The 23,537-nt window shown below is 43.6% G+C and overlaps 1 protein-coding gene across 4 annotated transcripts in view; it reads left to right on the top strand.

Annotated features, from left to right (window-relative positions):
• MAP2K4 (mitogen-activated protein kinase kinase 4) overlaps positions 1–23,537 on the top strand; it is a 76,821-nt gene that overhangs the window by 30,304 nt on the left and 22,980 nt on the right. For all 4 annotated transcript variants that reach the window (XM_056852980.1, XM_056853005.1, XM_056852988.1 and 1 more), the window contains 3 exons: positions 7,858–8,032; positions 19,155–19,274; positions 20,205–20,324. In XM_056852980.1, coding sequence (XP_056708958.1) covers positions 7,858–8,032; positions 19,155–19,274; positions 20,205–20,324 — 415 coding nt within the window. The remainder of the gene's footprint in view (positions 1–7,857; positions 8,033–19,154; positions 19,275–20,204; positions 20,325–23,537) is intronic.

The raw sequence follows: 23,537 nt of genomic DNA, 5'->3' as shown, positions 1-23,537 counted from the left end.
CAGCAGCCTTTGATGTGGTTGACTACGATCTTTTAGACCACTGCCTACTGACATTGGGATCCAGGGCACAGCTCTTCAGTGGCTATGTTCCTTTCTCCATGTTCGGGGCAGAGGGGAGCGCTGTGGGAGAAAGTATCGCTGTGGCACCCTTTCGTGTGTGGGGTCCCGCAGGGAGCGATCCTCTCCCCTATGTTGGTTAACATCTGTATGCACCCCCTTGCCTAGTCCAGAGTTTGGGGCTGGATTGTCATCAGTATGCTGATGACACCCAGCTTTACCTGTTAATGGATGGCCAGCCGGATACCGCCCCTGACACACTGGCCAGGTGCCTGGAGGATGTGGCGAAATGGCTGAAACAGAACTGGCTGAAACTCAATCAATTGAAGATAGAGGGTTCCTTGACTGGGTTAGGGCAGCCCAGAGGTGGCACACCAGCTCCCAGCTCTTGATGGCATACAGTTAACACCTGCATCCGCTGTCAAGAGCCTGGGTGTGATTCTGGATGCCTCCTTATTAGTGGAGGCACAATTCACAGCTGCAGCCAAGGCGGCATTTTACCATCTCCACCAGGCAAGGCAGCTGGTTCCCTATCTCTCCTGCCTGGACCTAGCCTCAGTGATCTATGCAATGGTCACCTCCCGACTAGATTACTGTAACTTGATCTATGTAGGGCTGCCCTCAAGACTGATCCGGAAACCAGCTGGTGCAGAATGCGGCAGTGAGGATCCTTCTGGGACCCCACTGAGAGCGTACATCCAACCAGTGCTCCAACAACTGCAGTGGCTCCATGTGGAGTACCGGATCAGGTTCAAGGTGCTGGTTTTAACCTTTAAAGCCTTACACAGTCTAGGACCATCCTACCTATGGGACTGTGTCTCCTGGTATGCCCTTTAGAGAGTGCTACACTGGGCGAATAACAACCCACTGGTGGTCCCCGGCCCTAAGAGTGTCTGGCTGTCCTCAACCAGAACTAGAGCTTTCTCGGCCCTGGCCCCGACCTGGTGGAACTCTAATGAGACCAGGGCCCTGTGGGATCTAACACAGTTTTGAAGGGCCTGTAAGACCGAGATGTTCCCTGGGTCTACGGTTGAGGGCAGCTACGGTTTTCATCATAACCGGCCTCCCCCCCACCTCTTATTTCCATCTTGTGAGTTTAATAGGGGTTCCTGATTGCTTTTCCCCAGGCTGTATGGACCTGTAGCATTATACAGGCGCCAATCTGTTTTTATTTTTAACTTCATTGTTAAATTTTCTTTGGAATTGAATTTATATTTTATGTGTTAATGTATTGGATTTTAATTGATGTTAGCTGCTCTGAGCCCGGCTTCGGCCAGGACAGAGAGCGGGATAGAAATGCAAATAAATAAAAAATAATAAATACATTTCTTTGTAATAAAAATATCAGGCAGTTAACCCCCCCCCCCCAGTTTTTTCTGCTTCTGTTTGGGGGACTTACAACAGGTTGTCATTTGATACCACATGTCCTTTATCTTTTGTATCGCTACTGAATACTGGACAAACAGTTGCATTACACAGAAAGTGAGAATACAAAAGGAGAATTACAGTGCAATCCTCAGGTTCCTTTCTTGAGAGTAAGCCTCCTTGAATAAACCTGAGTAGGATTCTGAGTAAACCTGTTCTGAGGAAACCTGTTAGAAATAAGCAGGACTGTGGTGTGCATGATGTTAGCCTTTTTGCCAAGGCAAGGATCTTTAACTTGTTGCCTTGTCTATTACAAATGAAACATCTACTTCTGACTACTGAAAGTGGTGATCATACACACCTGAGACTGTTTCTGAAGCCTTCATAGAGGTTTATCTTGCTTCCTGTGATAATATAAATCATGGCAAACGTTTTAGCAGTGTAAGCAGTTACAAACATTGCAAGAAAGGCTAATTTTTCAAAATCGGTGGTATTTTTATCGTTAAAAACTTTGTCTCCTTAGTGTGAAGGCTTTTTTAAAAGTTCATTTCTCACAGATTTAATCATTCTTAATCATTCCATTGTCTTTTTTCACAGTGTACTGCTATAACCTCAGCATGTACACAGTCTTCATATGAACAGATAAGGAATTAGAACTTGTTTCTGTGAACTCCTGTGCCATTTGAAGAATTACTGAAATGAGAGTTGGTTCCCACAAACCCTGCTTTAGACAAATCCAGATTACGTACCGAGCCAAATAGTATGGTATTCTCCTCTTGTACTAGGCTGTTACTTTATTGCTTTGCAGTTCTCTGAGACCTATGACATCTTTTAACAGTACTGTGCATAAGATGCAGTTGATAATTTAGAAAATAGCCTACGCAACCTCCCTGTTCTGTTGGTGACCATATTAACAGGAAGTACTGTTTGATGATGGAATTTAGATCATCTGCTGTTTTGACATGATAGTACTCTTTGTTCTCAAACCAACCCTACTAATCCATGCGGCCTAGAAATGACCGGAACTGGTGTCTTGCCCCGCCATACATGTGTTGGCTTCTGATGGATTTGTGTAGTTGCCTTGTCTTTGAGTGTTCCCAAAATGTTTGTTCGCTGCCAGGTGTGGCTTGTCAAATTTTGGCAACCGTAGATCTGGAATGGTAACAGTTGGACTTGTATTGGGTATGTTAAACCTATCCCATACTCTGTGAGTTATGTTTCAATACCTGCTTGATAACTCACAGAGTTTTTAAGCTTTTATAGTAAGCAGCAGCATTGTGGCTCTTAGTAGAGCTATATGTCTTCATAATCTCAGATCCAATATACTTGAAGCTGCCTTATACCTAATCAAATCCTTGGTCCATCACTTTTGGTATTGTCTAATCAGACTGGCAGCAGCTCTCTGGAGTCTTAGAGCTCTTTCACATCCCCTACTGCCTCATGCGTTAAATGCTGAGGATTGAACCTAGGGTGTTCTGCATGCCAAGCAGATGTTCTACCACTGAGCTACAGCCCCTCCCTGATGGTAGGCTTGCTAAATATGGGAAGTAGGAGGAAGATAGCGCTATAATTCTTTGTAGTGTTGTTACTGTAGCCATGTGTGCAATTACAGTAGGATGATGCACCCTGTGGTGATTTCGCTGGCAAGTAATTCATATAACCATGAATTGACTGAACTGCTTGATTTCCTGAAATTCCCCAACCTCTGTCATTTTGTGATTTTCTTACTTGAAACATGTTATTCTCCTCTTAAGACCACGCCTAGAGTGCCTGAGGATAACACAATAACCTTCTATATTCTGTCCTGTTTTTTCAATGTTCTTTTTGTTATCTCTTTGTAGACATCTACCTTAACTGCCATTCTTTGAAAGTGAAAGTGGGACGTGGTTTTTTTTGCTTGCATTCCTTAAACACAGATGAGGTTTGTCAGGACTGAGTTTTGCAATAATATAGTAACGGTGGGAGAATGATAAATAGCCATTTACAGTGTGTTCCTGAAGGGGGGGCTGAATGGTCTTAGAAGGCGGTGTGACCCCGATGCCAGCATCTATGCCACTTGCGCTGTGCAAATTGGCACGGATGCTGGTGTTGGGGCACTTATGCTAGCCCCCCTGGACTGCGGTGGCAGCGTGGTGACAGCCTCCCACTGCCGTTCTCCTGGTGCAAGTCCCCTCGCCAGCATCCCAGGAGGCATTCCCAGGGCGTTCTGGGGGGCAGAGCTGCCATTAGGCAGCTTCCTAACCCCTTTCAGTCTGGGAACACCCCCTAACTCAACGGCGTTGCTGCACCACCTTTTTTGGTGGCACAGCAAACCATTTTCGGGTTTTTTAAAAATAAAAATCCATTTTTCCCCATGTAGCAGCTGCGAAACCTCATTGGAGGCTCTGCGGAAGCACCGCAGCCTCGCTGTCCCCAGCTGCTGTGGCTTTCAGAAATGAGCTGTTAGTGTGAAGCATCCCAATCCAAAGCAATTTTTCAATGCAAACCAGTTCATGGTTACTCAGAAGTAAGTCCCATTCATTCAACTTACTCATAAGCAAGTCTGTTTAAAAGGTAAAGGTAAAGGTCCCCTGTGCAAGCACCGGGTCATTGCTGACCCATGGGACGACGTCACATCCCGACGTTTTCTAGGCAGACTTTGTTTACGGGGTGGTTTGCCAGTGCCTTCCCCAGTCATCTCCCCTTTACCCCCAGCAAGCTGGGTACTCATTTGACCGACCTCGGAAGTCTGTTTAGGATTGCCTTAATGTAACTTTAGGAATAAATAATAAGAACCTAAGAAAAGCCATGCTGGATCAGACCAAGGACCATCAAGCCCAGCAGTCTGTTCACACTGGCCAACCAGGTGCCTCTAGGAAGCCCACAAATAAGATGACTGCAGCAGCATCCTGCCTGTGTTTCACAGCACCTAATATAATATTTAAGTTTGGATTTGTCAGTAAACTTGAGGATTGGAACTGGACATTTTCGTTCTTTTTTCCTCCAGCTGTCTGTTGGACTGACAAGAGTGTAGTTCATTGAATCTTTTGAGTATGACTGTAAATTCCTTCAAGCAAAGAATGGGTTTTACTCTGGTATTAATTAGACAAATGTAGCATCGCTAGCCAGAATTTTGTATGGACGTGCAGTAGTATCAAGACATAAACCATGTACACAGGGGAATCATAATCAATTATTTTTCATAGTAGTTATATTTCAAATACCTTTTTGATCCATTTCTACTGTCTCCCCCAAATTAAAACCATAATTAAATGAATGGCTTTTAAAATCAGGTTATCTTTAAAATAAAACTACACTAATTACTACCTTTGCACTCTGCACTATCTTTACTACTACCTAATTGGGACAGTTCTGTCATTTTCACCTGGATATCTGGTGAAGAAGTGAGTGGCAGCTCTCAAAAGTTCATAATGAAATAAATGTTGTTCATTCTTAAGGTGCCACTGTACTTCTGTATTATTTTGCTAGAATAAACCAACACAGCCACCCCTCTGGAATCAAGTAACATCTCAAACTCATTTGACTTCAACTTGCTTGGCCCTGTCATATTAAATTTGATTATATTAAAACAGATGAAAAATTGAGCTGGTACATTTTACCACACCACTTACGGAGTGATGTGGGGGTTGGTTTCTTGTTTGTATTTTCTGACATGTCACAGGTCTGTAAGATTTTTGTGTCAGTATGTCCCAGAAGCAGGGGTGGTTTGTCTCAGTAGGTGGCAGAGATGAGCTGTGTTTTTGTCACATGCTTGGGTTGACTCCTGTGAAGGTCAAATAAAAGGAGCTGGCAGAAACGGACCTGTATGACCTCTGAAAAGCTTAGCTGCAAGTTGGGTGGGGCCACCCTTGCAGACAAAAAGCCATGTGGAGGTAGCAGAGAAGGGGGGAGAAATGATTGCCCCCTCCACTACCCCCCCCCTTGCTGTGTGGCATTTTCTCTGTGAGGGTGTCCACGCCCTGAGCACTGTTTTTTTTTCCCAGAGGTCTTAACATGCTAGTGGGGAAGGAAAAGGAGAGGAAGGTCTTCCTCCACAAATTCCTCGTGCTTGTGGTTTGTAAGATCCAACCCAGAGTCTTCATTGTGAAGCACATATGCATTCATTCCTGTGGCTGCAGAGGGCAAAGACGTTAGAAGGATTTCACTACACCTTCTGGTAAAGTTAGGAATATCCAGTTCTCTAGAAGGTTGTTGTTTTTTTAAGAAGCTTTTGCTATCTATGAGGCCTCTTCTTAAAATGTGGAAAGTTTTCATGTCATGGAAAGACTGTGATGTGACAGTAGCATGGAAGTAATTGATTCTTATTATCAGTGTGATACTATTTCCAAGGCAAATTATTCTTGGCAAATAGCTGAGCTCAAATGGTTCTTTCTTTCTTTCCAATTTTAGTTAGTGAAAAAAAGGGCCATTTCATTGTAAACATGCATTTGATGGGGAAGAATTTAGAAATAAAGTTAGCATCTAAGCTCAGTTTTGTATTGTCTCCATATCTAACCTATGTAATTTGAAACTGTATTAGGGGAGAGAGAGTTCAGCATCTCAGGAGCTGGTAAATGCACAGTGCTATACTAAGCAGAGTTATACCCTTCTAAGCCCATTGGCTTCGTTGAATATAGAAGGGTGTAACTCTGCTAGGATGGAACTGATAAAGTATAGAACTGGATTTCTTAGACCAGGCCTTCTTGCCCATCAATAGTTCGAGAGTAGGGGTGTCAAACTCAATTGTTACGAGGGCTGAATATGACATAAATGTCACTTGGCCGGGCCATGCCTCGCCAGCCCATATCAAGGGTGTGTGTGAGGGAGGGATGGCTGGCTTGCGGGCCAGATAAGAGCTCTCGAGGGGCCGGATCTGGCCCGTGGGCCTTATGTTTGACACCCCTGTTCTAGAGGGTTTTCCTAAATTTGGAGGTTCAGGGTTGGAATCTAGGAAATCTGAAGCATTTCTGAACTGGGAGCTATTTAATTGGATTTTTTGTGCACATTTTTGTTTTAAGTGGAGTTTCTCAAATAAGCATTCTGTACCTTTATTATAATTACAGCACATTGTTAATTTACAGATATCCAATTTGCTCTGTGTTATTTAAAGTAGGGAGAGAAGGCTTTAAAAATGACACCGCTGAAGCATTTGTAAACTGGGAGCTGGAGGACTTCTAGATTGTTAATGCTGGTTTGAAGCAGGAATCTTAATAGCCTGGTCACTTGCATACTTCCTGCAGAGCTCTTTGGGACTTGCCTTCTAGTAAATATGTTTCTAGGATTTCAGCCTTACGTTTTGGTCATAGTTTATGATACTGCAAACAATGACTAGTAACATTAACATGAAAGAAACTGAAGGCTTGAACATTTGCCTTGAGACCAGCATTTTTTTGCTTATTAGGACCCAAAGTAGAAATGCCATGTACCGCTTCACACAGACTCCCTTATCAGCAGAAAGAACTGTAACACAACTATGGAAATGTGTTATCTGTTTGCCCAAAATGGTAAAAAGTGATCTTTATCCCATCTTCGTGCCACAGAAAAACTCTACATTCATTTCTTAATAATAAATATAAGCACCAGCAGCTTTGTGGCTTGCTTACTAATCAATTGTGTTTTACTTCACAAATATAATAACCAAATACTAGCTTTGCACATATTTTTGAAGTTAACAGAAGAAATTATGCTTTGTTCCAGTTTTCCATTAAGATTGATAAACCCTCTAGGGGAAAAAAACAGTTGTCACAAGTGGGAATTTTCTTTATGGAATTATCAATAACTACATTGTCATAAAAGGAGGGAAATGGTTAGTCACCAGCCTAGAGAGAGTGAGCTGTGACACATTTCCTAGCATAGCTATTACTGTCATTCTGCAAGGAATCTGATATAGTTTTATGCAGGAAATTTATAAGCGACCCTAGAAATGAAAATAATACTGCTGTAATGTAAGTCACTGGGGGTTACCGCACTTGTATTCCCAGCAATGTATTAAGAGTTTGAAAATGTTATAAAAAATACTGTTCGCACTTTCTATGTATTCCCACCAATGTATTAAGAGTTTGAAAACGTTATAAAAAATACTGTTCGCACTTTGTTTGGCCCCTTTAGCTGTGAAGACTTCTTCCAACCATTTATAAGCCGTGGTATACAAAAACCCTTTTAAAGTGATGTTTTTTATAACATTTTCACACTCTTAATACATCACTGGGAATACAAAGTGCGGTAACCCCCACTGACTGGGTCACGTGTACCAGCTAAGAGAGTTTAGTTACCTTGAGTGAATCTAGCCCCAGCATCCTTCCCTCTGCCCTGTCTAGCTCTTTCCTGGAGCTTATATTTTTGTATTAGCCTTTTGTACATTCCTCTATATAAATGCTTTTAATCAATGCTGCTGAAAAGAGAAAAGTTTAAAACTATTTAAAATGTGGAAAAATTCCTTCCCAAATTTTTTGACAGAGAGAGACTGAGAACACACAGCATTGAATCATCAGGAAAATTGAAGATTTCTCCTGAACAGCATTGGGATTTTACTGCAGAGGACTTGAAAGACCTTGGAGAAATTGGACGAGGCGCTTATGGTTCTGTCAACAAAATGGTCCACAAACCAAGTGGGCAAATTATGGCCGTTAAAGTAGGTGATGCCCATAATTATGTTTGTACTTCCAACAGCAGGAACAAAACATGATGGAGAATGTAGTGTTCATCCATCTGACATACAGTAATTGTTTTTTGCTTTCTTTTTTTCGCTATAAGGGCTATATTGGCAGACAGTATTGTGTATTGATGGCCTATCTGATGTGGTATGTAAAATTTAACAGAAAATACCTTTCAGAAACATCCATCCTTTTCAAAACAAATCTTTATAAGCATACTCACAGATATCACCATAAATGGTTTGAAAAGTTGTAATGATATGGGGATTTGAGTTTTTTACATGTAGGGGCTCATTTAGATGTCATGAAGAAACTGTGGTTGGTTTGTGGTAACAGTGAGCCAGATATATCGTTGAAGTCATGTGCTTTGTTGCCTTTCCTGTTCTTGTACGTGGAATGCCAATTAAAGAGTTTCTAGTTTGAAAGCAGCCATAGTTTGTTGTGTCAAATTGCAGTTGGTTTCTTGCTTTCAAACTGGAATAGTTTCAAACTCCAGTTTGTAGGCAAGAACTAAACTGCAGTTTCTTGAACCACCCACTCTCAGATGCTGCAACAAACTGTGGTTTCTTTCAGACTAGGAAATCTATCTCAACAGTGCTTAAGGGGAAAGAGGGAGCTTGCAAGCCCAAGAATAAGCATGGCTCATTCTTGTCACTAACAAACCGAAGTGTGTTTGTGACATTTGAATTTAGTCTAGGTTGGTGGTTTAAATCCAGCTGGTAGGAAATTCTTTTCTACAGTGGATAGTTTAGAGTTTTCTCCGGAATGACTTGAATTTTAACCTTTTTGCAGCTTAAGCCTTGCTGCAGTAGTTAACTTAAGGGGGGGCAGCTATAAGGTGTGTGTTGAGGAGGAAACCTGTTGACAGTAGTTTTCTTGACCTCCTGCTTGAGTTACTGGATCTTGAGTTTCTAGAAATTCTCATTCAGCATTTTTCAGCATCTCCACATTTGTTCGATCGAATGCAGTCCATTATTTCCCCTAAAACTCTTGTACCCTAGACCAAACGTAAACTCTGTCTTTTACAATATTATGCAATATTATCATAATCTGTATGACTCGATACTCCATTGTGGGTTGAGGTCAGTGTCACCTGCCATTTCCATCTGTAGGAAAACAATCCACAATTATTAATTTTAATCACTGATTTTTATATTAGCTACGAGATGCTATTTCAGTTTTACAAATAAAAATAATTACTACTTAATGACCACAGGGGGGTGTTGTTCTTGTAAAATACTCTCAATGCAGTGCTACCAACATTACTTGATGTCAGGGCAAAAATGAGCCACATGCTCAACCCAGCAAGCACTACTGTCTGCATTACATTCTGCTTTCTCTAGGATTGTTCTCTTGCGTTTTCCTTTCTAGTAAGTTAACAACCCTTGGAGATCGAAATATGTTTTTCACAACCCATATGCTACTTTCCCTCAGGTATGATAGGAGTGGAGGAGGGTTTGACCAAAATGTTCATGGATGTCTTAAGTGTTCTTCACCCTGCTTGTCTCCTCCAAGAGCAGTGGGGGATGTCTTTGAGGTACATCAGTGAGCATTGGTCAGGGAGAAATCGATCATCTTTTGGTCCCTCCTCACCCAAAATTTGGAAAGCGGTCATATGCTAATGATTCAGTCAATCAATTCAATTTATTATGGTCATTGACCAGCAAAAGCTAATGATTTTTTCACTGCTGCTGTGTCTCAGGTGTATTACTTCAGTGCTGAGTACCAGTCTGTGGAACATCCCACCCGTTAAAAGGCCATAAACCTAGATTTGCTATTAACATCTCCACTCAACAAGAAGCTGCACCATTGCTGCACACTTTCCATGTTAGCTGGCTTCTACCAGAACTGCCTGTAATAAAGGAAGTGGAAGCACACATATTTAAACATAGAGTGGGCAGGTCCAGAGTCACCCTTTGTGTTTTCAAGTGTACGTTCCAGCCATCTGAGGCACACACCATTAAAAATATAACGTGCAGAGCAGTCCTGCTTGTGCTGCTTTTGGCTCTTCGCTGCCTTGCTACCTGTCGGGAGTTGTCTGTTCTGCCTGTTGTTGTTGTTTTAATGGACACAACACCAGCCATGCCAAGAAGTGTCAGATTGGTATGTTTGTGTGTATGTTAGAATAAATGATGGTAAGCATGCATGCCTTCAGACCTGGAAAATTAGATTCTTACATTCAGGAAGCCTTTCCTATTCAGCAAATTACCATACAGTTGCTGTCGTGAGATAATTAAACAATGGATGCTCTGGAATCCCTGTGCATTTTTGTAACGTTCTTAGAAATCAGTGATAGCTGTGTCCTTCTGAAATAAAAGCAGACACAAAGAATGTTAGAAAATATCCAGCCTTTTCTCACTATCAGTCTTTGCCTTGATGTAAACATTTTGGTATTTTATGACTCTCATGAAGTTGTGTGTGTGTGTTGTGGGGGGGTCAGGGTAGCAGCTGTTGTGGACACCTATTGATTGACATTTATTTTTCCCTCATATGTGTGATGGATACATGAAAGCTATTTGCTTTCCTGTCAGTTAGAGCTGTCTTGGCATTTGAATGGGAAGGAGCTTCAGAATGCTTTGTCAGAGGGAATGAGTGTAGGAAATTCTGAGATTTGACTTCCTGTAGGTATTTGCTGTGCTGTAATGCCCTGTTAGCAGGAGATTTGCTGTAGTGTAAAAGTTTGAATATGTCTGGAATTTTCATGCTATTAGTTTGTGCATATCTCAATTGCTCACTTATGGCATGCTTTGGCTCAGCGGCTCCTATATATATATCTGTTGCCTGCAATTTATATAGAATCCCAAAGATCAATTAAATAGAGGATTTAGGACATCTGGAATTAATAGAGTGCACAAGATATAGGGGTTGCTTCAGCTGATTACCATTTGGGTGCAGTTCAGTTATTTATTTAGTATATTTTTATCCGGCATTTTCTCCAAGCAGCGCATGGTGATGTATATCCTCCTCCTCTCCCCCACAACAACCCTGTGAGGTTGGTTAGCTTGAGAAAGCATGACTGTCCCAAAGCCACCCCATGACCTTTATGGCTTAATGGATATTTGAACCTTGGTTTCTCAGTTCCTAGTCCCACACTTTAACTACTACACCACATTTGGTTGTCTCTTCATTCACCTATCTGTTTGGAGCACTCCTTTCTCTTGTTATTTTTTCAGCTAATGTCTAAGAATCTACACACTTGGGTCTGCTGACAGGATTCCCCAACCTTCACCTACCTTGCTTTGTGCTCATCTTCCTTTTGTCTATGAGGAGACTGAAGGCAACACATTTTCAGAACAACTTGGTCTTGTTTAGAATACTTAATGCACTTGTTACATGATTAAAACAGTGGTAAGAACAGTAGAAATATCAGCTTAAGGGCTTAAAAAACAACAGCTTGAAATTCTGAGGTTCCAAAGGCAAACTTTTCTACAAAGGGGAAGGTGACCCCGATGCTACCAACTGTAGAAGAAAGACACTTATCCTGAATGGCAAATGTTAGCTCAGAAAAAGCAGAAGAATTCTGGAGAGGAGAACAAAAGCATAAATTACTACTGAGATGGGTTGTGGCAAGTCATAGTTGTCAGATGGATTCTAACCAATGACTTGCAGATGAAACATTGAGTAGCTTGCTTTCTTGTTCCTCTGAGCCATCTGCTCGCTTCACCCACCGTTGCACCGCGGTGACTTCTTAGCTGCCCCAAAAGCATAATTGTGTTAAGAGGTTTGTTTATATCTCTGGTGGGTAGCATTTGTAAGATTCGTTAGAGAGTAAAGGGGCTACATAGTTGTGGACTGTTTACCTCTCTGGTCTAGAATTGTTAGAATATTAAAGTTACGTTGTGAAGTTCAGGTTTCCACTACTATAGTGCTTTACAGTGCAAGCGTATGTAGTTTCAAGCACATAATCTCGTATTACTTCTCAATATACTATCTTCTTAATATCTAGGGTCCAGACAAAAGTCTCTGTTTAATGAAAAAGGGAAGGGAGTGTCTGTACTGCCAGATTGTGTTACATGATAGTAATATAAACACTTTGGCCATAAAACTGCACTCTGCAGCAAGGGAGCATTTTCAATGAGAGGTGGTATGTTGCCATCTGTAGCTGCTGCGTAAACAATTTTTATCCTTACAATTATTACTGAAGTTAAGTTTGTGTTGAGATTGTATGCTTCACATTTTCCTACAGAAGAGGAAACATGCCAAGTATCTTGTGACGTTATGCTTTCATTTGGGTTTATTATGTTGAGCCTTTATAATGTAGTAATAGTTTTTGTCTGTATTCCTCTTGTCATCAATCAGCTACATGATTTCCCCTGAATCTAAAAGGCAAAGTGAGCTGAGACTTTGCTTTAGACTCTGTGGTCCATGGCAAAAAATACATGTTAAACACTGATTGAGATATTACTCCTTCTAGCACGACCAATTCTGTACCTATCTCCATTGGTTGATATTTCTAGACCAAATTGTAGGGATAAAGTTGCTTGCATTTCTTCTGCCTTTGAAAACGGAGCTTTGTTTGCTCACCATGAGGGCTCCTTCTGTTCTGGGGTAGAAGGGCATCTTGCAGACTTGTAGGTATTACCATCACGTGCCCAGGGAGGCAGGACCAAAACTTAACTTCCTGTCTCCCTGGGCAGGAAACCCGCTTGTTTCAGTTTTTGGACTCGCCGAGCTAAAGGAGACAGGTAAGTGCAGAGCAGCAAAACACAAACAACGAAACACAACAGGGTAACAGGTACTGTCAGTAGACAGTGATAAACCATGTGTAACTGTCAGTAAGAGGCTCCGTTAAGAAGGAGAAGATGGCGGAAGAGAGGAGCACCCTGAGCTAAGTATCCGCTTTGGAGGATTCCACGTGCCCTGGCCGCCCACATCAGATTTGTGAAATAAGTCTTGGATTAGTCGGTTTAGTAATTGGGCGGGCAAGATGCCCTTCTACCCCAGAACAGAAGGAGCCCTCACAGTGAGTAAACAAGGCTCCGTTCTCGTTCTGGGGGAAGGGCATCTTGCAGACGTGTGGGATCTCCAAGAGCTAGATCACCTGGGAGGGTCCTAAGACTGATCCAAGACGTGCTGCAGAACCCTCCTACCGAAGGCTGCATCAGCAGAGGCCATGGAATTGATTTTATAATGGTTTATAAAGGTGGAGACTGTAGACCAGGTGGCCGCTCTGCAGATCTCTTCCAGAGGGGCCTGCTTTTCAAATGCCGCTGAAGTGGCTGTGCTGCGAACTGAATGAGCAGTAATGCCTGCTGGGATTGGAATTTTGCTAGCCCTATATGCTTCTGTGATGCATTGTCTTACAGCATAGCTTAGCGAAGGCCTGGGCATTTTCTGTCCTTTGGATGGGTTGGTCAAGGATATGAACAAGGCATCGGAACGCCTAATAGGTTCTGTACGTTTGAGGTACACTTTAAGGGTCCTACGCAGGTCTAAATGATGCCATTCTCTTTCTTTGGGATGGCTGGGATTGGGACAGAAGGAAGGTAGATGTATCTCCTGAGTGCGGTGAAACATGCCATTCACCTTCGGGATGAAGGTGGGGTCTGGACTAAGGACCACCTTATCCCTATGGAAGGTACAGAAGTCCTTGCTCTCTGAGAGGGCCCTTAGTTCGGAGACCCGGCGGGCGGAGGTGACCGCTGTTAAGAAAATGGTCTTCATACTCAACACCTTCAGAGGGATCTCCCTGATGGGTTCGAAGGGAGGCCGCGTAAGAGCTGTGAGTACCACGTTGAGGCACCAAGAGGGGAAGTGATGTACTGCTGGAGGTTTTATTTGAACTACCCCTTTTAGGAAGGCTAGAATGTGTTGGTGCCTGGACATTGGGAGACTGTCTGCTGTAGTCAAGATAGTAGACAAGGTTGCCACCTGTCTGCGTAATGTAGCTGCCTTGAGACCCTGCTCCACCCCATCTTGTAGGAACTCTAAAATCTTAGGAATGCCCAGGGACAGAGGCTCTACGTGTTTTCGCCTACACCACAATACGAAGGCTTTCCAGGAGGTATTATAAATCCTCCTGGTGGATGGTTTCCTTGCCTCAATCATGGTGTTAACTATGTCTGGGCTATAGCCGTGGTCTAAGAGGTGGTTCCGCTCAATTTCCACGCAGTTAAGCGAAGCCATTAAGGGTCGGGATGAAACATGGGACCCTGGTGAAGGAGGTCTGGAATGGGTGGTAACTCCCAATGAGGTTGTACTGAGAGCTGTTTCAGGCTGGGAAACCATGGTCTCCTCGGCCATAGGGGGACAATGAGGATGACAGTTGCCCTCTCCTTCCTGATCTTTCTGAGGACCCTGGGAAAGATGGGGATGGGGGAAAGGCAAATAGGGTCTCCCTCGGCCATGGGGACATCAGAGCATCCATGGACTCCGCTTCCGGGTGAAAGTACCGAGTGAAGAAGCGGGGAAGAAGGTGATTGATTGCTGAGGCGAATGGGTCCACCATGGGGGAACCAAATCGCTCCACAATCTGACTGAAGACTGATCTGTTGAGAGTTCACTCTCCCTTGTCGAGGACTTGCGGGCTTAGCCAGTCCACTTGTAAGTTGAGAACTCCCCTGATGTGTTCTGCTGACAGTGATGTGAGATGTAACTCCGCCCAGGAAAGAATCACCTGGGGCTCCTGGTGAAGCCTGGAGGACCTCGATCCCCCCTGCTTGTTGATATGTGCCATTGCAGACACATTGTCCGTGCGTATTAGTACATGCCTGTGAACGATGACGTTCTGGAACTGCAGTAGAGCCAGGCGGATGGCTCTGAGCTCCAGCAGATTTATGTGTAACTTTTTCTTGACCAGAGGCCCTGAGCCATGTGGTTCTGACAGGTCGCCCCCCACCTTTCTAGGCTGTCGTCTGTATGGATCTGAACTTGATCCTCTATGATGAACTGTACCCCTTTGTTGAGGTTGTCATGGCTGCACCACCAAAGGAGGCTGCAATGGAACTCTTGGGGCAATGGAATAGTTTTGTCTCTGCTCTGAGTAATGAGAGATTGATAAGGTTGCAGGAGTAGTTGGAGTGGTCTCGAATGAAATCTGGCCCAGGGACAGCGTTTAAGCAGGCCACCATCGAACCCAGTAACTTGGCAAGAAACATGATCCTGCCCTGTTTGGATCTTATTGTGGTCTAAACCAAGGACTTGATCTTCGCGATCTTGTCTGGAGGAAGCAATACTAGGTTCCTGTGTGTGTCTAGGATTACCCCTAGGTGCTGCAATCTCTGAGTTGGGATCAGGTGACTTTTCTCCAGGTTCACCCAAAAACCATGATCCACCAGGACCCGGATGACCCTGTCTGTCTGTGTCTTGGCCTCTTCCCTGGACCTGGAACAAATAAGAATGTCGTCCAGATATGGGAAGATCTTGATCCCCTCCTGCCTGAGCAAAGCCACCAGTGTTACCAGGATCTTGGTGAAGACACGTGGTGCCGATGCCAGACCGAAGGGGAGGGCTCTGAACTGGTAGTGTTCCCCTGCATATGCAAATCTGAGAAACCTCCGATGTGTGTGATGTATGGGAACATGGAGGTATGCCTCCTTCAGGTCTAAGGAGGTCATGAAGTAGCCTATGTGTAGGGCCTCTATGATAGACCTCAGAGTCTCCATTCGGAACTTCCTGTATGTGACAAATTTGTTTAGGTGTTTCAGGTCTAATATAGCTCTCCAGTCCCCATTTTTCTTTGGGACTGTGAAAAAAATGGAATACATTCCAAGTCCCACCTCCTTGCGAGGTACTGGCTCTATTTCTTGTATTTGACGTAGGTGTAGGATGGCATCTAGAGTTCTTAGGTGCTTCGGCCTGTTTAGAGGTCTTGGTGAGCTTACGAACTTGTCTCTTGGGGAGGAGGTTAACTCTATTCGGTAGCCCGATGAGACCACCTGGGAGACCCAGGCGTCTGTGTAAGAGCATGCCCACTTCTGATGGAACTGAAGTAGCCTCCCCCCCCCCCCCCACAGCCGATGGCCTGTCGTCACTGTTTTGGGGTTTTGGAGAACTTGTCCCTTAGGGGAACGAAAAAACCTATTCCCTCTACGAAAGGAACCTCTGCCTCCATTATTCCAGGCTCCCCTTTGCTGATCTGGTCTGTAGCGTGCGAGGGAGTGGGAAGATCTGAAGTTAGGGGAGGAATATGATGGCCTCCCATCCTTCTTATATGACTTGGGTAGGACCTTTTTCTTGTCCTTGTTTTCAACTAGTATCTTTTCTAGTCTGTCTCCAAACAGTTTACCTCCTGTAAAGGGGTAGGAAAAGGTAAGTGCTTTAGTCTTGAATTCGTTTTGCCAGGGGTGGATCCATAGTGCCCGTCTGACGGCTATGTTGGATGATGTGGCCTGGGCCGCAAAAGACATGGTATCCAAGGATGTATCTGCCATGAAGGCAGTGGCCTTAAGGAGCCTGTTATGCCCTTCAGATATTTTATGGTTCTCAGCCGGGTACAGCTGGATAATTTTCCTAAGCCATAAAATGGAGGCTCTGGCCATAATGGAAGTGGCTGCTGATGCCTGGATGGCCAGAGTGGAGGCCTCGTGGACTTTTAAAAAAAGTATTTCAGCTTTTCTATCTAGTAGATCCTTAATGGTCCCCATGCCATCCTCGGCAGGCAGGTTGGGTGAGTGAACTGCTGCCACCGGTGCATCTATGAGGGGGAGCTGAAGGAGAGCCATATAGCCTGTGGAACCATGGTATAGAGTCTTTTGGTGTTAGAGGGAAATTGTCTGTTAGCTAAGGGCTTGTCAAGCTCTGCCTGAACTTGGTTCTTAAAGAATTCTGGGAATTGTATTTCACTGCATTGAGGTTTGGAAATGGGGAAAAACTCTTTGTCTCCTTTTTTTCTGGATTTAGGTTTAGATTCCTTATCTGGTTCAGGATCCTCCTTAAGGTCCAGGGCCAATAGAGCTTTACTCAGTAACCCCTGGAAGTCCTCAGCTGAGAACAATCGGGGCTGTTGTTCCTCCAGAATAATGGGGTTCTCTTCGTCAGAGTCATATTCCCCGTCATCCCTGGACTCCTCCTATGACTCAGCTACCCCAGAGGAGCAATTGTCCTGTAAGTGACGGGCCTGTTCCTTGAAAGGGGCTTTCAAGGCCGCCTTGGTGCGCCAATGGGGCCCAGGCTGTTCCCCCTGTCCTTGACTGTTCCCACCGCCCGAGGGGCCAGGATGGGGATGAGGGAAGGAGGTTAATGAAGGGTTAACTTCGGCCCTCTGAAGGAGAGGAGACAGGGAGTTTGTAAAGGCTTGCATCATTTGGCTCTCAGACTTGGTGCGTGTTACATTACCCCCCCCCCCATTGAAGATTGGAATCAGTAAGTGAGGCGTTTTCCCTCTGTGCTCTTGGGCCTCCCAGCTGGAACTGCTGCCTCCTCGCGCAGCACGCCGCTTTTCGCGCCTTTTTTAGACAGCACATTAGAGCGCGCCTTCTTTGGCGCGCTAGGCCCCTCAGCACCGTTCTCCACGGAACCGCAACTGCTGCTGTTGGAGCTTTCCCGGCGACTTTGCCCTGTCGAAGCGACAAGGGCTATGTCGCGGTCCTCCTCAGAGAGAAGGTCTGAATCGGAGTCTCTCCTATCGTCTGTCATCTTGGCCAAACGGGCGAAGTGTGGACGAGGGGGGGGGGGAAGGGGAGAAATTGAGGAGCGGGGGAATAAAGGAGGACAAATTGCAGTCGCAGACAAATGGTTTGGGAAGGAGATTTAAGGTAGACTGAGAGGGGAAGACAAAAGCAGAAGAATTTAGGAGAGGTTTTGTAATCAGGTCGGAGCCGTACAACGAATCTGCCACCCTAAACGAGGCAGGACGGAAACTGGAACAAGTGGGTTTCCCGCCCAGGGAGACAGGAAGTTAAGTTTTGGTCCTGCCTCCCTGGGCATGTGATGGTAATATTCACATGTCTGCAAGATGCCCTTCCCCCAGAATGAGAACATATTATGCAAACATCAGCAAGAATTGCTGTTCATCAGACAGAGAGATTGACTCTTTCTTGTGCTACAGAGATTGAGTGGTGATTATTCTCTTTAAGTTTTCCAAAACAAAAACAAAAAACCATCAGGTGCTGAACAAACAGATCAGATAGAAAAGTTGCATTGGTTAGAACAGAAGTATTTCACAGCCTTGACCGCAGAGGGTGCTGCCAGCCAAGACATGGTCAAGGCTGCATGCGTTCTAGTGGTACGGAATTGCTTGCAGCCCAGGACTTTCTCACCTGCAGGGCCAGACAACACCTTCCATTTTTATTATATCCTACACCTTTATAAACTGCTGTCACACCTTAATACATACGCTACTGATAAATGAATACCTAAGTAATTTTTGTAGCTTGATAGATAATTAAAATGTTTGTGTTCAGTGAATTGCTTTTTTGTTTACAAATGAGATTTTCTCAGAAGACATGTAGAAATCTAGCTTGTTTTACTCTCATGCGTAGAAGTTCCCCAGTAACATATTACAAGGTCATTCAGCTGGCTAAGTGAAAAGACTCTGTAGTACTGTTTAGCATTTCATTTATCAGTCACCTGATTCTACTTGGCAGCAGTGGAAGATATGTATAGCTGTTACTGAAGAGGGAGCAACATTTGAAGCAAGTGGATGCAGGACCTCTGCATGGTCTTTGACATTCTTAGGACATGGGACTATTCAGCTCTGTATCAATGTCTTTGATGCTGCTTCCCCCTAATCAGTATAGGACGAGGAATGGGAATGAACAACTCTACTGTAACATAACATCCCATTGGTCCATCAGCAGTGGATCCTGTGTCAAGATATATACATACATACTACAAGGAGTATTCAGTCAATGTGAAGACCTTTTAAAAAAAGAGAAAGAGTGCTCAGTCATGGTGCCTGTCATTGTGTTTTTCTCACTGTTAGAAGAATTAATTGTTCCTGGTTGCTAATTACAATGAGCTCATCTTGTTTAATTTCTGGCAACTGGTTACATGCCTTTTTTTTGAAAGTCTTTGATGGACTAGGAATTGCTCCCAGTTGAGAATATTTCTGGTTGATATAAATATCAGTTTATTGTATGTTTTCAAACTCTGCTTTGCAGCATCTTATTGTCATCTCCTAAACTGATTATAATACCTCTTCCCTTTTTACTCTTTCAGAGAATTCGGTCAACGGTGGACGAAAAGGAACAGAAACAGCTTTTGATGGATCTGGATGTAGTTATGCGAAGTAGTGACTGCCCATATATTGTTCAGTTTTATGGTGCACTCTTTAGAGAGGTGGGCATTCATGACCTGCTTATTGTACCAGATGATTTAGATAATTTGTTTCAAGAATTTTAAGGGGCACTGAAATACATTAATTGAAGGGCAGACAGTTACCAACTTGGTGGGATAAGCTAGTTGAGTGTGGGAGGAACATGCAGGTAGAACACCTTTTCACAAGCAGTCAATCAAAACAGATACTTTTTAAAAAAAGTGAAGGCTCACTGCAGACAGAATAGCTTCACCCCTGAGCATATACCATAGAATCTGTGCACGTTGCAGAGGATTGAGACAACTGGACAATGGCTCTTTTAGGAAGGCTCAACTACCATTGCTAAAGTTCTCACTGAGTAAAGCAGTTAACATGAAAACAACTGCTGTGTATTATATATGTGTACAAATTGAAGAATGCTACCCACTGTATATTGCTTGATTACATAAGGTTAATGGCAAACTTAATGGCAGAGTCTGGGGAGTTTCAAGAAAAAATAATAAAGCTTGGCATGGCCTATTACCAATTAATATGTTTGGCAACTCATGTAAGACAAGATAAGGCCCTGAGACCTTTTTATATGAAAAAGGTTCAAGAAATTATAAGTCAGTAGCTGGCAAATTGTTGGTATAAAAATTATTTCTAAAGAGACCATTGTTGGTGTAAGGGTTGGTGTAAGGTGGTGTAATATATAAGTATTACATAATCTTTTCATTGGGACAATTGACTTTTGATGGGAGTGCAAACAGAATGTTTTGTCAGGCAGCCTGTATATCAGTTCTATGCAAAACGTCATGTCTTCTGTGCCTGTTTGTAAGATTAGATTTTGCACCAGTGGAAAGAGAGTCTGACCTCTCTTTTCATCATAATTCAAAAAGATTTCACACAGAGCTCTCTAATTGTGTATTTCATTTTAATAGTAATAAAGACTTCCCCCCTTTCTCTCTTTTTAGGGTGACTGTTGGATCTGTATGGAGCTCATGTCTACCTCGTTTGATAAATTTTACAAATATGTATATAGTGTATTAGATGATGTTATTCCAGAAGAAATTTTAGGCAAAATCACTTTAGCTGTAAGTTTTCTTTGAATTTTTAATTGCTGACCTGTTTGAGCTCAGTTTTGCTTTGCTTTGTTTTCCCAGTTCAGCTTCTGAACAAGAGCTCATTTGGCTTCTTTACTTTTGATGTGTTTACATTGTGAGCATTAATTAAGTGCTGGCTTTAAAAATTGGCATATTCTGCATTGCTAAAAAATGGGCGGAGGGAGATTTATCTCATAATTGATGGATGCAATCCATTTTCCTGTATGGAAAATGTAGATAGGGACTTTACAAGCCCTCTCTTATGACAGTGTATAAAGGTTTTTTAAAGTTCCTGTCTACGTTTTCCATGCATTTTCTAATGCTGCAGTCTAAGAAAAGCCCTGTTAAAAATTATTTTAAAACAAGGGTGAAAAAAATCTGGTTTTCAAATCTTTAGCACTTTCTTGTAATCGTCCCCTTCCTAATTGAGATAGTCATTAGTACTTATTTTAATTCTTTTATTTTATTTTATGACAAACTTTACTTACTTTATTCATTTTATTTTATTCATTTATGTTATTTATAATCAACCTTTCTCACTGTGACTCAAGGCAGATTCTACAGAGTAAGCCAATATAATCAACAGGATGGGACACTGAGTAAACAGTGCATTAGGATTTGGATTGTAGAAATATGGAACTAACCAGAAATCTGAAACAGAGCTGAAGCAAAACATAAATATTGACATGATGCATTAACCAATGCAAAATTTCATACAGCAACAGACAGTATGAACTATACATTGTAGCACAGTATCTAACCATTTACCCAAGCATCTTTCTGAAGCATCTTGTTATTGTAAAGCCCCCATTACCTGTATAAAAAGCCCTCTTGGATAGTTCAGTTTTGCACATTTTGCAAAAAGTGAGGAGAGTGGGAGCTTTCCTGACCTCATCAGGCAGGCTGTTCGTAAGGTGGGAGCCACAGCAGAGAATGAATGTGTAGAGGCAGTTTGTTGATTTTGCTCATTTCATGGTGGCATCTGCAGAAGGCCCTGCTTAGACGAGCAAAGCTATCATAGAGCAGGGGGGAGAGGTGGTCCCACAGATATGAGGGACCAAGGCCATAAAAGGCTTTGTATGTGATAGCCAATACCTTAAATTGAACCCAATAAGTTATGTAGTCACTGCATAATGGGAGTAATATGCGTACTTGATTTAAATTAGGTGGCGCTTACAACACTTTGTATTCCGTACCTTGGCTGATTGTGGCAGGAGGCTTGCCAAAATCAGGGTAAGGGCTTGCCTTAGAAAGACAAAGATGCAGGATATGTGGGGTTATGTGGATTAAGCTCAGGAATAATGTTTGAAAGTCCTCAAGTATGGATCTGATACATCACACCCAGATCTGGTGGGATGGTCTTTGGTGTAGGGTAGCTCATTCACTGGTTATGATTCAGATTACAAAGCTGCCGACACCAAAGGGGATGAAGACACTTGGAGTGGGACTGCCATCTGGTACTGCCTGTTGTCCCAGCATTGATCTGTGTAGGTGCTTTTTCCTCTTTCAAGCTGCTGCTTGGCCTCTCCTGCCAGCACCAACCTTCCACTGGGTTGCTGGAAGAGACTTTCTGATGGGTCTCTGTGTTTCAGGGTAGGCGCACCAATCCTTTGTCAAGTCCTGGTGCCCCTTCTTGTTCAGCATCTCCTGAAGTAGCAGCAGATATTGATACATAGGTTAGAATATGAGAGCCATGAGAGGGGAAGAACTGAAGGGACCTCAGAATTCTTTCTAAGTGACAGCGAGTTAAAAGTGCATTGTGAATCTGGCTGATTTTTAAGCTAGGCTGAAGAAAGAAGAGTACTTTTTACAGTTGTTATGGCCTTCTAGGTAGGTAGCTTTTCTCATAGTTTCCCCCCAACCAGCTTCAGTCAGTTTACAGGGGGTTAACTGTTTTATGTTGCAGCTGTAAAAAAATTATAACACGTCACGAATCTGACAGTTACATTGAAGGCTTTTGAGGGCTAGAACTCAGATGTATCTGATGAGGTAGACTCTCGCACACAAATGTTTGTGGCGTGAAAAACAAGTTAGTTTTTAAAATGTCACAATGTTCCTTTTTGCTTTAATTTCAGTCATGTGGTAAGGGGATAGTAGCTCTGTGATTCTGTCATAGCAGGCAAAAAGAAAATGATAGGTGTAGGGTAGGTGGAATACACAGCTGAGCTTATCTCCCCAGCAGAATACTGCTTTTTCCCCTCTCCTGGTATTGTTATTTCTCCTTTTCCCTCAATCGTTCCCAATGTCATCTTCAGAAGATTAATCTATCTTTCTCGTTCTGGGAGAAGGGCATCTTGCCATTCGCAGGTATTACCATCACGTGCCCAGGGAGGCAGGACTAAATTTTTTTTCCAACTTCCTGTCCCCTGGGCGGGAAACCCAGTTTCCGTTTTGCCTTGGTTAGGGTGTCAGCTTCGTTATTGAACTCAGTCGGGTTGATCTAATTATTCGTGTTTTTTGTGAACCTTTGCGTTTGTGTCTTATCCCTAGTGTGTCTCCCTCTCTCCTCCTATTTTTTGTTTGCCGGCTTCGGCTGCTAACACCCTTTTCCCTCACTAGCCCTTTTCCTTTCACTTTCCTCTCCGTCCCACTTCGCCCCGTTGGGCAAGATGGCGGACGGCAGGAGGGACTCGGATTCCGACCTCCTCTCTGAGGAGGATCATGATTCTGCCCTCGTCACCTCGACAGGGCGACGATCTAAAGGGAATGCTAATGGCCGCAGTTGCAGCGCCGCAGCAACGGGCGCAGAAGGACCAACCACGCCAAAGAAGGTGCGCTCTCATGAGCCGCCTCAAAATGGCGCGAAAAGGACCGAGCGGCGCGAAACGGCGAGCGCAGTAGCCGCGGGCATTTTAACTCCTCAGGAAGAAGGCTCCTCTATTGTTCCTGAGACTACATGGGGGTAATGTTATGCGCACCGAGGAGGAGTTTCCTCTATCTAGGCAGGAAATGTTTGATCTTTTTAACGGTGTCTTAGATAAACACGCCCAAATGTTAATGGCATTTAGGGACTCCATTGTGCCTCTAGTACAAGGGCCAAGCCAGGGTACATCCACTGTTCCCCTTCCACGTTCCCAACAGGGACAGGAGGACCAAACTACCACGGATTGGCGCACAAAAGCAGCCTTAAAAGCCCCTTGGTCCTCTCAAAGCCTCCAGATTATGGAGGAGGGATCTGTAGTCTCTGACTCAGAGAGCAGAGAG

Source organism: Euleptes europaea, chromosome 1, assembly GCF_029931775.1.
Source record: "Euleptes europaea isolate rEulEur1 chromosome 1, rEulEur1.hap1, whole genome shotgun sequence".
In the NCBI taxonomy this organism is placed as follows: domain Eukaryota; kingdom Metazoa; phylum Chordata; class Lepidosauria; order Squamata; family Sphaerodactylidae; genus Euleptes; species Euleptes europaea.
The sequence above is the reverse complement of the archived record's forward strand: the minus strand, read 5'-3'. Positions and strand labels throughout refer to the sequence as shown.